Genomic DNA, 16,092 nt, shown 5'->3' with positions numbered 1-16,092 from the left:
GAGGCTCCGACGGAGAATATGGAGAATCGTTGGACAGGCTGGGAAAATCGAAAATCTTGAAACTTTGCCCGAAGAACACCTTTGGGGAACTATTTTCGAAAATATTATTCTCATCTTCTGGGAATTTATGGTTTTCGAGAAATTAAGAAAAAACGAAAATAACGGTTTTTAGCTCATTAAATATGCAAAAAATATGCGTAAAAATGGCAAAGTTCTCGATATTCCTATAAGAGCAATTTTCAATGCTTTGAATCGAAATAAACGTAGAATAATAGCTTTATCTTTCTTCTTTCAAGCAACAGGCACTTTTAATTTTTTCTAGCTATTTTAAGATTTTCATCGCCTTTTAAAATATTGCTCTATCAAGCACTTCGGGAAACGGCAAAAATTGAGAAACTTTAGAGGCCGAAAAAGCACCTTGATATGTCCGATAGCGAGTCAAACTAAACACTGTGCAAAAGCTCGATGTCTCTACTATTATAATATCAAATAAAAAATCTGGGTACTCGAGATTCACACCGATAAGAAACGAAAGTTCACGACGTATTCGTGCGTAATTTGCATATTCTTATTTTGAAAGACGTCCCCCGCTAAGAGATCTGCTTCGCTTTATTTCCATTTGGAAGAAATGATTTGCACAAAATAAAGCAAGTTTAAACTCGCTTTTATTTTTTTTTTCGTCTTATGCCTATACTTAGGTTATATAGAGGTTCAGAAAGAAGAAAAGAGTAAAAATTATCGACTGAGTTCCTCATTGCGTGACCTGTGTCACGTGCATGTTCTGAAATTTTTTGTCAAAGATCGGAGGAAAGATTATTAGTTTGTTTAGATTCTGGCACTTCAAAATTTAAGAAGTAAACAGTTAGATCATTTCATTCACTTACCTGAAATAGGGAATGATATAAATATTTTATTTACTCACGTTACTTAAGTCAAAAATAGAACGCATGCATGTAGTAAGGAATTATTAATTAACTTGGAAGTTTACTTTTTAGTGTACATAAATGTACACAAATATTAAAACTGTCATGTACATATATCGCCGTTCTTCCGTTCAGTTGTCATGTATGGAATAAAATGCCAAAAGTTTCCTATCTTGTTTTACAATAACTATAAAAAAAAGTCTTTGATCGTGCAAAATCCATTCATTCCGTCAGATCACAAAATTAAATTAAACTTTCCTTTGAGAGACCGAACACGTACACAGCGACAGGACATTTAACACGAAAGCAAGAACTTTCTCGGCTAAAATTCAAAACTATAATGTCCCTTTGCAGTTTTGCCTCTCTTGTTGGTGGGGCTTGTGGCCCAAGCCCACACAATCCAGAAGTTGTTCAATATGTAAATTTAAAAGACTGTGACCGTGATGTCAAAGAACATTTAAAGTATTGTAACATCTTGACCAATACGGACAGCATTGATAACGAAAAAAAATTGTTGCTTACCCGTGCAGGTAAGGTTAAATGAATATTTTTTTCTTGGAATCACACTACTGTATAACTAAACTGTGAATTGATACAAGCTGACCTATCCGATACATCTAGGGATTTTCGTAGGGCAAGAATGCCAAGAATACATGACGATTTGCCCAAAGCACAGAAATACGCTCGGTATTCGCTGGCGAACTGGGAAGACAAAATGTTCTGTACCAACTGAAGTTGCGGGTCACAAGTCCTCCTTTACCCGGGGTGACCGAGGAATAGATAGCAAGAAATCTTGGTTTGTGTTTAAAGAAACGGGCATGCTTGTTCCAGCAAGTTTAAGTTGCAATCCGTACGTTTTCATCCGAGCCATCCGCAGCCAAAGATGCGCGTAAACAGCTTAACAGCTTCAATGCTCTTATATATAAAATGGACTATTATTTTTAGGTTTCCTGCGACACAAATTTTAATTTCGGGCGGCTGTTCAAAAATCTGGTAAAATCCGTGACATATATATAGTCGCTTTGGATAATTAGTTTAATTGTAGTCACTGACTTCTCATTCGCTAAGAGCCTAGAGTAAATTATAATTCTGGGAATCGACGCAACATACAGATTATTCACTAATCTTCTAACAGGTTAGTGAATAATCTGTAGGTTGCATTGATGTCCAGAATTAACTGAATACAAGAAAAGATTGCGAGACATGTGCATGTGACATTCCAACGTAATTTTATTAAAATGAGCCAATCAGAGGGAGATCGCTCGTCCTTCGCTCGAGCTCACGTGTCACTTCGTTCGCAGAATGGTAATTTCTAGCGGCTGCCGGCGTTGCAAGTTGCAAATAAAAATTGCGGACGTGTGACTCTCCTTCGTCAAATTGCAATGATTTTAGTCATCATCGCTGCGTTACAAGTTTTAAGGAAAATTGCCCCGTGAAACATGTCCTTAATCAGTAGGTTACGCCGATTCCCAGAATTAATTAACTGTAGGCTCTTATACACGTAAACAAATTAACGGCAAACAATTTCAACATTTGTGTCCTTCTCGTCTTCCGGCTGCTGGATGCTTTCTTCCTTAAGGTTTTCGTGGAACAGCTCCTTCGCAATTTTTGGTAGCTTCTTTTTGTTGTCCGTTTCTTTCTGTTTCACAACTTTTTAAATTTTCATCGGTCGAATTGAAGAAGCGAATCAGTGAACCATGAATTCACTTCACTTTCATATAAAAGCAATTATTAATTCGGTTTTTGCTATAATTAGAATTATCAAGGTCTCCATTAGTGTTATCAGCACTTGTTTTGGCCTTGATTTGCAAAAGCCTCATCCGTACGGACTGAGTGATACGAAGGTTTAAAGGATCTCAGCTAGCCGATGGATGCAAATGTATGTCAAGTTAGATTGGAGATTGTACGCTTTGATATTTTTCCAAGCAGTTTTTCCATTTTCACGGAATGAATAATTTTTGTGGCTGTTTTATACAGGATACAAAACTTCAAAACTCTCCTCAAGTTAACGGCAATAACATGAAATCTTAGCTTTGAGTAAAACTTAAAGGTCAAACTTGCCGGAAACTTGAACTTGATATTGCTATAACTTGATATTATCTTAAGCAAGGATTGTAAATATCAACATACCGCAAGCCTTCCCTTTTTTAGTAAGAAAACGGACGTTTGCGACTAAGTGCCTTAAACTACTAGTAATACCATGCTCTAAATAGTGGAAGTTTTAAAGCATAAAGAAGTTAGTTTATACTTTTGTTGAATTGTTAATAAAAATATATTAATAGCGTGACGCGGGTCACGTAATGGCGACTACTCTCAATCTAATTTGTAAATTTATATTCGGTAAATGTTAACAGAATGTTAGCGCAAACCAAGATTGATATAGAACAGAATAAAAAACACGCTATGATGTCTATTTCTTGAAAATCGTAGCCTACAAATGGAAATAAAACAGACAAGAACAGTCAACGGAGGACGTCTTTATAAAATAGCATTATGCAAATTAGACACGAGTACGTCCTGAACTTGCGTTTCTTATCGGTGTGAATCTCGAGTACCCAGATTTTTTATTTGATATTATAATAGTAGAGACATCGAGCTTTTGCACAGTGTTTAGTTTGACTCGCTATCGGACATATCAAGGTGCTTTTTCGGCCTCTAAAGTTTCTCAACTTTTGCCGTTTCCCGAAGTGCTTGATAGAGCAATATTTTAAAAGGCGATGAAAATCTTAAAATAGCTAGAAAAAATTAAAAGTGTATGTTGCTTGAAAGAAGAAAGATAAAGCTATTATTCTACGTTTATTTCGATTCAAAGCATTGAAAATTGCTCTTATAGGAATATCGAGAACTTTGCCATTTTTACGTATATTTTTTGCATATTTAATGAGCTAAAAACCGTTATTTTCGTTTTTTCTTAATTTCTCGAAAACCAAAAATTCCCAGAAGATGAGAATAATATTTTCGAACATAGTTCCCCAAAGGTGTTCTTCAGGCAAAGTTTCAAGATTTTCGATTTTCCCAGCCTGTCCAACGATTCTCCATATTCTCCGTCGGAGCCTCTTAACTATTATTATTCAACAGATGCGCGCGCTGCCCATATATGGTCAAAATGTTAACGTTATCTGTCATCCGTACATAACAGATATCCTGCGATATACGTAGGTTGCGAAGATTCGTCCGAAATCTTGTAAAGCGCTGCATAATTACAGTTTTTCTATCTACGAAATGTGTTTCGTTGACAATTTGTTGAATAATAAAACAATTATCCTGCTCAATCTTGCGGAATATCGTCTGATTTTAGCCAACTCGGCCTACGGCCTCGTCGGCTAAGTATCAGGCGATATTCCGCGCGATTTCGCAGGATAATTGTTAGTTATCGCGGCGAGGTAAATAATTCACTTCCAGTCACCAACATTGAGGGGAATAGTTGTTTTAGTTTCTCATTTTTAACTAGGTAGTTTATTCCTGTCAAAGATCACAATTTTCTTGCGCACTTTGCTCGGTGGTAAATAGCAACCAATATTCGGAGTATGAGGTAATTTTTCACGGCCAACACAAGTTTCATACATTGCCTTTTAATATATTGTTCACAGAAGACAACTGCCGGATGTTGCAGTTTTCAAGTCCTATCGACGGAAAAACTCTGGAAAAACACCTCATCAGAACGATTGTGCTAAATTCGGAGCATTCTTGCCGAGTTCAATGCTATTCGGAGAACTCGTGTGTCTCCTACAACTTTGGGATACGTGCTTCAGGTGAAGCAGTCTGTGAACTGAACAACTCAACACATAATGAACATCCCCAGGATCTGAAACCGAAAACGAATTTCATGTATCGTGGAACGGAGGTAAAGTGAGCTATTTAGTTTTACTACTTATAGCTGATTTCCAGTCCGTACTGTGTAGACTCGGGATTTGTTTCGGTTTTTATTTGAATTCGTTAAAACGTTACAATCCGGTAATAGCATACATGAAGAGTTTTAGTCCGCCATTACGGTTCGTTTCGTTCAATAATTTCCGTTGAGCTGAAAACGTCAGTTTGAAATAGCTTCGAGGTACCTCTACTCCTTATTATTGTTTTGAAAGGATATCAGGTGCTAATAATGAAGAATAAGGTAAGTTTGTCACAGAATTTTTATAACTTTGCTAGTAAACTTTCCTTCGTGTGAGACTCACATAAACATTGCAAGCGGAGATTGCGCAGTATGGACTGGAATTCATCTTTAACAATCGCAGCAAGATAAACATTTCAATACTGTTCAGAATTAATGTGGAAAAAGTGGTTATTCTGCGCAGTTTTTCTTGCAGTTGAGAGTGAATATTTAGCTTTAGGTAAATAAAAAGAGTGGCTGCCACGAAAACATAGGTAACAAACAAAACACAGGTGTGTGGCAAAAAAACGACATGCTTTTTTTTTAATTTTCCCCTCTCCGTTTTCACACTTGTCTACAGTTTCATAACTTGCATTTGCTGCTTGTTAATTCAGTTCTTTATCTATACTTTATCACTTTTTCTTTTTGGTAAAATTTCTGAAACGTGCCTCTTCTTTCTGCGGGGGCATTAAAAAAAATAAAGTTTGGCATATTGACTTTTAATGCCGTCATAGGGGGTTATTAAATTATTCAAATAACTAAAAGAGCCTGTTATGTGTTGAGCAAGGTGAATATTAAGGATAATTTTAGCTGCACGTCCATTACAACGTATTATACTGGGCGCTATTCTATAGTGCATGACACTACACTACGAGCGGTTGGATATTTAAATTTTAAACAAAAATAAGGCGCTTACGCTAAAAATATCATTTTAAATTAAAAATCCTATACGCGTACCCTTGTAAAGGTTTTTTTTAACTTTTAGAAATGTTTTTTATTCTAAGAGAAGCTTGCTTGTGGTGAGTAGTAGTAAAAAAATTGCAAAGAACTAAATAGTCATTTATGGGTCATTAGCGGTGCGCGAAAAAGGAAAAAAAAAACGTCCGTTGTATTACCAAACTTTGTTTACTTGACATTTCCCGAAGATAGAACAAGTACTACGAAACTTTTTCCCTTATTTTCATTCTATCATGATCATCTTACTACTTCCCATGTATAATGTTTCAGAATTTCTGTAGCTCCATGCCATGCAGCAACGGTGGTACTTGTCAATCTGGTTTTTCACCCCACGGATACCGATGCCTTTGCACCGACGGCTTCAAAGGTTTACAGTGTGACATAGGTAACCTATTATGAGATTTGTTAATTTGAGAAATGCAACATTCTCTTCAGTTGGTAGTACACGTATTTAGGAAAATGATTGACAGTCGTTGCCTTTTCAGGGTCGTTGAAAGAGTGGAGAAAGCTATCCACAGGATAAATCACTACCCAGTGGATTCGGGGGTGGAAGAGGAATTATTGGAAATGACTTATTCATTATTCCTTCTCATTTTTCGCGACTTATTCATTATTTATTTTTAGACTTTTCTTGTTGTTCATTATTCCGTATTGCCTAAAATATTGCAGTTCTTTGGGTGTTTTAGTTAAACATTTATTCAACTCGCGCTTGTTGGATATGACATAGTTATAGCCAACTCAACTTTTATCCAACGCACGCTCATGGAATCGAATAATTAACAATTATTCCACGAGCGCACGTTGGATATGATATGGCGGTAGCGCCGAGTTGGCTATGCGATCTCATATCCAAAGAAATGCGATATTTGAGCTCCCCAGCTGTTTTCGTTGACACATATCGGCTTCCTTATTTGTGTTCAATGGTATATGAGCTGATATACCATTACCTGTTTACCAATCAAAACTCAGGAATTGCAATGTACCATTGTTAATATTCACCTGTTGCTGTTGTAGATGTAAACGAGTGTGCCAGTAACCCGTGTCAGAATGGCGCAGCATGTATTGACCTTGCCAACAGATTCAAGTGTGATTGTCCTTCAGGGTTTATTGGAGTTCGATGTGAAACAGGTTGGTGGTTTGCTCCGGAACATTTTAAAAACGATCTAAAAGAACTCACTGTCAGATTTACTGGCACCCCAACGGGTGTCGAGCCCATGACCTTCAAGATACTGGTTGGGCGCTCTTACCACTGAGCTATGGGAGGTCATAAGCTACGAAAACTTCTTATGTGACTTCTTTCTGAGTATTCGATTTAAGAACGCTTTTTTACTTATCCACATTTGACTTATTGAGCCTTGCAGCTATGGCAGGACATGTGTCACACGTAAAAACCTAATTTATAACATCTGTATCTTGAACGTCAACCGGAATCTTGAAGGTCATTGGGTCGACTCCAGTCGAGGAACTCAACTATCTTTGCTTTTTCTGAGTAATTAACTTAAGTACGAAGTTACTATTTCACTCATCATTTATCGGCAGCATTATTTCATCATTTTTACCTTGTGTTAAAGGGAGCCTTTTTTATTTAGTTAGAAAGAATTGATCTGTATTATCACTATATATTTATTGAGTAATCGCTTTAAAAATGCATGTTCTCTTGTTTTTATCTTTATCATCTTTATCATCATCACACAGCGATGTTGCACAAGGCAATGTCGCTTCTAGACCATTTCTATAATTTTGGTCTTCTAGAACATTTCCATGTTTTACCATCCTAGGAGAGCTCACTTTGAATGATGATAAAGCAAAAACCAGAATATTTAGATTCATATATATTTTTTTCATTATAATTTTAGTTATCCCTGAATGTTTCCAGTACAAGTTTCTCAACGGCTTTGATCGACACCGAGATAAATCCAACCATGGCTCGAAATGTGACAAAGATTTAACAGAAGACTGGTACAGATTTTACGGAGGGGCCGGGTCTCGTATGGCTTCAAGCTGTGTACCCACTCACAGATGTGACACAGACTTGACAGGATGGATGGAAGAAAGTCACCCCACAGTCGATGAAGGCGTCGTTGCAAGAAAAGTTTGTTTTCACGGTTATAACAATTGTTGTTATAAAACCGTTGAAATAAAAGTGCGAAATTGTGGGTCCTTCTACATATACAGGCTGAAGAAGCTAAGCGTTTGTAACTCACGGTACTGTGGGAGTGATTAGATATCTTGGGCAAGATGAATGATAAGTGCCGAGATCTCAAGTTAACTAAACGACGATGTCTAACATGTACACTGCCAGAGACTCAGCATAAAATTGTTGAAAACTTATCTAAAACATTTCTAAAAATAGCAAGGAAATGCAAAAATGACATTAGTATCTTTTGATCATTCGATAAGTGCCGCCGACTGTCGACAAAGGTCTGCGTTTGATGGAAATAAAATGCCGTTAAACACATTTATTCACTGAACAAAGAACGCAGCTTTTGAGAAGGAACTCCTTATATGTTATAGGCATTTGTAGATTCGACAAATAAGTCTTTTTTTTGGTACACACAGGTCTTGGTTTAAAAACCTATCTATTTTTGCTTGTAGTTGTGAATAAACGATGCTTAGGATCCAAATAAAAGTTAGGAAATTTGTTACGATTAAAAATAATGGACGTCTGTTACCACGGAACGGAATCACGAGGCATAAGCTGAATGATAAACCTTCATTAGTCTTTTTAGAAACTCTTTTTCTGTACCGTGGGTTGGTCAAAAAGGGAAGTTGAAAAGCTACAGCCACACTTGGGCCAAAAGGCTCACCTACCGAGTTAATCTCGGTCTACATAGACCGAAGCAACACATATTTAACGAGATCAACATTTTTATTTCATTTTTATTGCACTTCATTTTATGATCTTGAAATGTCCCGCTTTAGGAAAAACTTGACATTTTGCTCATTCCTCCGCTTGGCAACCTCGCTTATCTTGTTAGCACCGTGGGTCCTCCCGGCCCAGTCCACCACAATAAAGTTCACGGTTGCTTTTTGTCGGGACAATCTTTCGTTGAAGCATTTTTTGCTGGCCTAAAGAGGACACACAACTCAAATTAGTATTGTTATAAAGGTCAATCGTGTGAAAATAACACACAACATCAAAAACAAGAAGGCGCGTATTTCAGTTACTTTAATTGTCGTCCCAATCACGTCGATTCCTTTAGTCGTGGAGCGTAAGAAGTGGAAACTATTTGTTGTGTTTGACGTGCAAAGAGCCCACCGGCTAAGACACTTTACAGGTTCTGCGAACGATAATGAAAGACTTTCACCAAGCTTTTTTTTTAAGTTCCCACATGTCCAGAATTGGGCTTCGCCATTTATTGGGCACGTGAAGCATACAAATTTTGATTTCTTGTTCGTGCGTGCCCTCCGTATTAAGCCGTCTCCTGCGAAGCAAGGTTTTATTCTTAACTGGAATTGAAGGCGACTTGAGTTCTAGCTAACTGCAGTGCTGCTTACATTGAAAAACTAGTGTAAAAATTAAGCTAACTAAAAATAGCAACTCCAACTGGAAGTGGAAACCATAAATGGGTGATTCTTTTTAGGGCTTTAGGTGGGTGATGGACCACCTAAAGCCAAAACTTCCAGACCTTATCCCATTACTGTAAAAGCAACTGATTAAGAGTTCTCGTTCTGACCCATCAAAGTATAAGGACTGGAAAATACTGAATACCGTTAACGGCCACCTTAAACAAAGTTTAAAAAGACATACATATACTTTATTTAGACACTGTAAGAACTTCAGTTAAAATAATGGATTGAAACACAATAAAAATAAACTGATTTACATGTTTACTGTGTGGTAAGAATAAAAATTTATCATAAAATATCTAACCTCGTCAATATACTGATTGCACCAGTCAGCAAGATGTTTCACGCACAGTCCCCAAGTCAGGAACAAATCGACTTCCATGAAATCATAGAAATAAGACTCTGCGCAGCGCTTCTGAATAGCACCCACCATTTTACTACACCCAGAAGACTCAATCAAGTTCATCGGCTTCCACGACAAGGAAATTTCATAATTTGCGTAGTAAACCCAGCGATATCTGTAGTAGCTGTTACCAAGGAGTCGGTTATCCATAAAAAGAAATATTCGCTGATTGGAGCTGATCGCTTCGCCTAATGTCGGCCATTTCCAGGATCGTCTGCGATGATCGTTTAAGGTTAGACGTTTCAGCCCTGTTCTCTCTTTTGTTGGCTCCCATAAGTTCTTTATCTATCGAAGAAAAACGTAAACACGCAGATATGAAAAAAAAAAACAAATAATTAGAAAAATAATAACGCAATTATTGCGTGGCTAGTTTCTTAAAACCCTTAGTACATAAATTAAAAGGTCTATTAATTACAATATAATACTACAAGGAGAATCCAATTAATCGCCTGAATGATGCAACAAAGAGCCGAATAACTGTAACAGAGACTACGAGATCATTTGAGACCCTTAAGAAACACTCTCTGTATTGTGTGTAAAATGAAATAAATAGCCAGATTATAAAATATTCTAAATTGCATTACCTGTTCAAGAATTTCGCTTACAATCTTCTCCGCTTTCGAGTGAACAGTATCTCTACCAAACTTGATGATGACAACTTCGGTAGGATTTCTTAACATCCATTCGTTAATTTGCTGCAACATTTTCCGTATTGGTCCACCGTAGGCCCCGCTGTGGCAAGTCCATGGACCACGTTCCCATCTTCCCGAGTCCACAAAACACGTGTCGATATCAAAGTACCGGATGCCGTTTTCAAGTTGTTTGGTGATACTTTGACCCTGGCTTCTGTACCAGCAACTCCAGGCGGGAATACTTAGGCCTATCTTTGTGTGATAGTAAAGGATCCCGTCAAAACCGGCACCTGAGTTGTGAGTTCCGGCAAAGGTAGCTTGGTTTATCCTTAAATCGCAGAATTCGGCCATTCCGTTGCAAACCAAGCCTTGGATCGGACTTGAAATCATCGCAAATGAAATGGCGATGGAAATAAGGATTGTTTTAACGATATCCATCCTTCCATCCTTCCATCCTTCCATCCTTCTTTTGCCAGAACTGCTTTACGATTAACATCGCCCAGATGCTTTTCTTATGCTTTACTTGATATTCGGCCTTTTGTTTGAAATCAACGATAAAAAAGACACACTAAAGCTGGAAAAACATTGCGTTAATTCAGATGTAACTGCAAAGAATTCTCATGACATGTATACAACAATAGTTCACAGGAAACAAAACCCCTTAATTTTCAAATTGATTCTGTCGGAGAGTTACTATTTTTAATAAAAAATGGCTTCTTTCATTAAAAGTACATTTTTGTGTACAATCTTTTGTAGAAACTGGCATAATCACATTACTATTCAAAGCAACACATTTAAATTGTATTTTGTTTTTATGATCATCAAAAGGTTTTTTGGGATAAACATTATTTAGGAAGTAAAAGATATTATTTAAAACGTAAATGTCCCCTTACAAAATAACCCTTACTAATTATAAATTCCACAAAATGAATCGCATGTTCGTTATTATTCTCACTTCCTTGACAATCGCTTCACACATCTTTATTTATTTTTTTTCATTGTGAAACTCTCGAATCCAAAATGACAATGCCCTCTATTTACTTTCTTCGCTTTTAGTTTGTTGGTACCCTTTGTACTGAAAGAAATCACAAAAAACAAAACAAAAATATAGAAATAAATTAAGAAAGAGTACGTTTCTGTGGTGTGGGCACCAATGCTTACCCAGCTGCGTGAAATTATCTTACATTTGCTCTATCCTTTGAAAAAGAACGTCAGATAAAAAGAATTGAACAATGGCTGCATTTGCAGGTGTATTGTATGTATCAATGCAGGTGTATTGTATGTATCAATGTTAGCACTTACAACAGTGGAAGAGAGCACCTTATAGGATTCGCGGCTTCAGAATTGTCTAGAATCCCTATACTATAAATTCTCAATCGTTTGCCTTTCACCAAATGAACAGTAAAACGTTTTCTTTTCCCCAAATGTGATTCTTGTCGCTACTTTTATACGATTTATAAGTTACATTGTACTTGTAAATAATAAAGATGGTAAATTTTAAGCTCGGTGATAAATAATGAAAATGAATTCTCCACGAGTCTCTCGTAGCTCAGTTGGTTAGAGCGCCCAACCGGTATCTGGGAGGCCATGGGTTCGATTCCCGTCGGGGACTCAGAATTTTTCTTTGTCCCATGCTCGGGTCATTGTTAAAAAATTCATTTACATTGTACTTGTTGTTTTTTTTTTTTTTTTTTTTTTTTAGGAAAACAGTACTTGACAGTTAAATTGCTGATGACTTCGTGACCTGGCTGGGCTGCCTAGCAACAGAATGTTAAAAGGCTATAAATTATAAAAACTGTATATATACAATAGCTAAACTTTTAGCCTAATGGCGTCGGGGGTCCTGTATCGGTAAAATCTTAATAGAAAAATGTTAATAGGCTGGTTTCGAATTACCCTTTATTGATCACGAACAAAATAATTTAGTCGAGGTTCAGAGGAATAATAGATTTGAATTTTCTTTCGTTGCATTCCCCCTTATTCCCGATTTAACTACTTTGTTTGGGATCAGTAGAACGTAACTCGAAACTATCCTATTGTTAATGAACAGATAGGCTTATATCCGAGGTTGTAAGCAGGGAAGGAGGTTTAAAACACTGGCTTACGGAAAATGTTGTTTATAGTAAAAAATTCATTGCTCAGATGATGGCGTCCTTTATTTGTATACATTGAAAGGTATATTTGAATTCACTGTGAAACAGGAGAGAAGTCCATGGAAGGGGAATTGGAGCTTCGTCGACCGAGAATTAGAATTTCTTCCTAGTTCGACTACTTGCATCGGGCCACTTGGAAAAAAAAAACTAAGAAATAAAAACGTTAATTGGGAACAAACGATGATGACTTTTTTTCATGAACCTACCTATAAAGTTGAAACATACGACAGTGGTCCTGCAACAATATTTGAAAAAGCATAAACAGTTTCGTACGATGCGAACCTGCTGGGATTGGTTGTTTTGGATTTTAAATTTTGCGCGGTTTTTAACGGTTTCGGTTTTGCAGTCAAAAACGAGTTTCCAGCTCAATTTGTGGAGAAAAATTAATCATTGTGATAAGGATAAGTGGAGTCAATAGTTTGCATGCGATTTCTCTCTTTGCTTTAGCGTCACTGGTCTGTTTACGAAAAGTTCGACATCCATTTTTCTAAATTAACCTTAACGTTTTTCCAAGTGGTCAGGTTCAAACGTTGGCAAAAATAGATAGCGCCAGTAGGCTGGTTGTTCAGCGGCATTTCGCTGTAATCGGCCAGCGGCGTTTATTGTGGTATAAAAGCCCGCGCGTGCTGTTCCTTGGAGTCCGCCATCTTGATTGTATCTAGTTCTCGTTACGAGTAGATTTCGCTTACATTAAAGTTAAAGCTTACGGTACATCGGGACCTAGTGTGTGTCCATTTAAACTACTGGCGTGGTGGCAGCGGAAAAGATTCGAATCGTCACGTCCTCGTCAGATCTAACGCACTTTTACGACAGATTCGTCGGGATTCCCGAGCAGCCAAGAGTCGGTTGTCAATACCATCTTATCCTGTAAGCTTCGATGTCTTCTAACAGAGCCCCCAAGCAGTGGTGCCTCTCGAAGAACGAAACTTTAACCTCCTTCGAGAGTTGGAAACAAAATCTTCTCTACACCTTGTCTTTGGACTCCAATTTCGCGCCATTTTTGGCCGAAGGGTCTTCGTGGCTGAAAAAGACTAGGGCGAGCCCTTTACGCGGTTTCACTAACGATGGGGAGCCGGTTCCAGCTGCTCAAAGGCGAACGGCCATCCAAAAGGTAAACATGCTCGAACTCATGTTAGGCCAGATTGCTAATTATTGCCCAATTATCTCTCGTAATACGATTGTCAAGAATTCAACTTGTATTGGGGACATTTGGCAGACAATTAGACTTCATTTTGGATTCCAAACTACTGGGGGTCATTTTTTAGACCTGGATGACATTCATTTGAACCCCGATGAGCGCCCGGAAGATCTCTTCCAGCGCCTTATGGCTTTTGTGGAGGACAGTTTAATTAAACCTCACACCTTGTTCCATCACGGTTCTGTTCTTGAGGAGGAAGAGGAATTGTCTCCAACGTTGGAGAACTTTGTTATTTTAACATGGCTTAGATTGATCAACCCTGGTTTACCTAAACTTGTTAAAGGAGAAGTTCACTCCAGAATGGCCATTTATTTTCTTTACGCCAATAAAAAGTTTATACAAAAACATGCTATTCACCAAAATTTCAGCTTCCAACGAGCGCTAAAACCCTACGAAATCTTTCTCTAAGTAGCCCAAAATTCGACAACTGAACGCCGCCATCTTGGAGCTAGTAATGTATGCGTGACGTCAAAGAGCTCAGCCTGAAGTTTGAATACTCAAAACTCCTTGTTTTGTTTTGTTTGTCAAAATGCCTGTTTGTGCAGCTCCATGTTTCTCAAACAGAGCCCCAAGAGATACAAAAAACCTTTCACCGTCTTTCAATATCTAAAAGAAAAAATGCTCACGAATGGATTATAAGAATGGGCAGAAACGAAAAATTCCTGCCAAAGCGGACATAAATATTTGTGTGTTCCGAAAACTATACGGAAGACTGCTTCGAAGAAGATTACAGATACAGTCTACTGAGTGAAAATACCCCCCCCCCCCCCCAAAAAAAAAAAAAAAAGAAAAAAAAAAGAAAAGAAAACGGCAGACGCAATACCAACCAATATAACGATTATGCTATTTCACTTTTTTACTTTATTTCAGGGAGGATTTTTAATCAACCAGAGAAACTCTCTGTTGTTGTAGTTGACTTCGTCGTATTTTCTCGATTAAACGCGGGTCCCCGATTAAACGCCGGCTTCGTATAAACGCCGGGTCAAAACTGCTAACTTTTAAATAAACCCTGGGAGCGTTTGATCGAGGTCCCGGCGATTATTTGTGGTCAAGCAAACAAGTAAATATATTCTTTTCAGTGGCACTGCTACGACAAGCTGGTACGGTCTGCTACTTTGGTAATTTTTTATAATGTTCAAGGAAACGTCCGGCGTAAAATAACTAGGATGGATGCTGTAAACAAAACGAAACAGCAATGTTCGCGTTCATGTCGACACGACTGACGCGAACAGTGGAGGAGGACGTTTATTACCGCGAAGGACATTGGCGACATTGCCGTTTATGGACTTATTGGTTGTTTATGTTCTGTTTGTCACAAATCTTGATTGCAACATGCACGTAGGCGTATGCAATACTGCAACATTGGTATTATGATCATCCTCGGAGACCCAGAGACAGATTGTCGAGCGGGACGACGAGAAAAATCGAGGGTCTCGAAGGATAGGTAATAATAGATCAACCTGAAAAAGTTGCAGAAAATTGCACTTCGATAATGAACTCGATCGGACCCCGATTTAACGCCGGAACACACAAATATTTGTGTCCGCTTTTGAGCAATTGTTCTTTAAATATTGAAAGACGGTGAAAACGGAAATACCTCTTTTTGTATTTCTTGGAGCTCTGTTTAAGCAAAATGGAGCTTCACAAACAGGCATTTTGACAAACAAAAGCCACTACAAAGAAACTAACCTGAAATCATACCTTCCCTTCCTACTACTGCTGCGGGGGAAGGAGGGCAAAAAAAAAAAGAAGAAAAAAAAGAAAAAAGAACGCCTGATCGCAGGTTACAAAGAAACCGGAAGTTTGAAGTAATTAAAACTTTCCCGCTCAACTTCAGGCTGAGCTCTTTGACGTCACGCATACATTAACAGCTCCAAGATGGCGGCCTTCAGTTGTCGAGTTTTGGGCTACTTCAGAAAAGGATTTCGTAGGGTTAAAGCGCTCGTTAGAAGCTGAAATTTTGGTGAATAACATATCTTTGTATAAACTTTTTATTGGCGTAAAAAAAATTAATGGCCATGCTGGAGTGAACTTCTCCTTTAAGCAACGATATGGAACTGAGCTTCGATCTCGCACTTTGGCGTCCTTAAAGCCTGAGATCTCCCAGGCGCTGGACTCACTTCTTGATGAAATCCGTTCTGCTGAAGAAACAAAAGTCATGCGCACAGGAGCCTCATTTTCCACTCAGAAGTCCTCGTTCCGGAGGGGTACACCGATCTATAGTAAATCATCTGCCAGGTTCCAGGGTCGCTCTTCTCCAAAGACGAAAGAATGCCCCCTCTGTAAACAGGCTGGTCGTACCTCACACGGTCACTTTTTAAGCGAATGTGGGTTCCTTCCCGAGCAGGACCGTTTGTACCTTCTGAAAGCTCGTCAGATTGTTTCAAT

General features: G+C 38.1%; 3 protein-coding genes across 3 annotated transcripts in view; 1 reads left to right on the top strand and 2 right to left on the bottom strand.

The window, feature by feature from the left end:
* Positions 1-4,759, bottom strand: part of LOC144666408 (uncharacterized) — a 9,404-nt gene extending 4,645 nt beyond the window's left edge. The window contains exon 1 of the mRNA XM_078527839.1: positions 4,639-4,759. The gene's annotated coding sequence lies outside the window, so the exon portion shown is untranslated. The remainder of the gene's footprint in view (positions 1-4,638) is intronic.
* LOC144666407 (uncharacterized) lies at positions 4,505-8,314 on the top strand. Its single transcript, XM_078527837.1, has 4 exons — positions 4,505-4,767; positions 6,019-6,133; positions 6,763-6,876; positions 7,605-8,314. Exons 1-4 carry the CDS (start codon positions 4,528-4,530, stop codon positions 7,970-7,972), a joined length of 837 nt encoding a protein of 278 aa, XP_078383963.1. The 5' UTR covers positions 4,505-4,527; the 3' UTR covers positions 7,973-8,314.
* A 293-nt stretch (positions 8,315-8,607) lies between these two features.
* Positions 8,608-11,036, bottom strand: LOC144666388 (uncharacterized). The gene is made up of 3 exons (XM_078527814.1): positions 10,306-11,036; positions 9,623-10,006; positions 8,608-8,817 (listed from the first exon to the last, which is right to left on the bottom strand). The coding sequence occupies exons 1-3, from the start codon at positions 10,813-10,815 to the stop codon at positions 8,644-8,646; spliced, it is 1,068 nt and encodes a 355-aa protein (XP_078383940.1). The 5' UTR covers positions 10,816-11,036; the 3' UTR covers positions 8,608-8,643.
* Positions 11,037-16,092: the final 5,056 nt, after the last annotated feature.

The sequence above is a fragment of the Oculina patagonica genome, chromosome 9, assembly GCF_052425735.1.
Source record: "Oculina patagonica isolate OP01 chromosome 9, crgOcupat, whole genome shotgun sequence".
In the NCBI taxonomy this organism is placed as follows: domain Eukaryota; kingdom Metazoa; phylum Cnidaria; class Anthozoa; order Scleractinia; family Oculinidae; genus Oculina; species Oculina patagonica.
The sequence above is the reverse complement of the archived record's forward strand: the minus strand, read 5'-3'. Positions and strand labels throughout refer to the sequence as shown.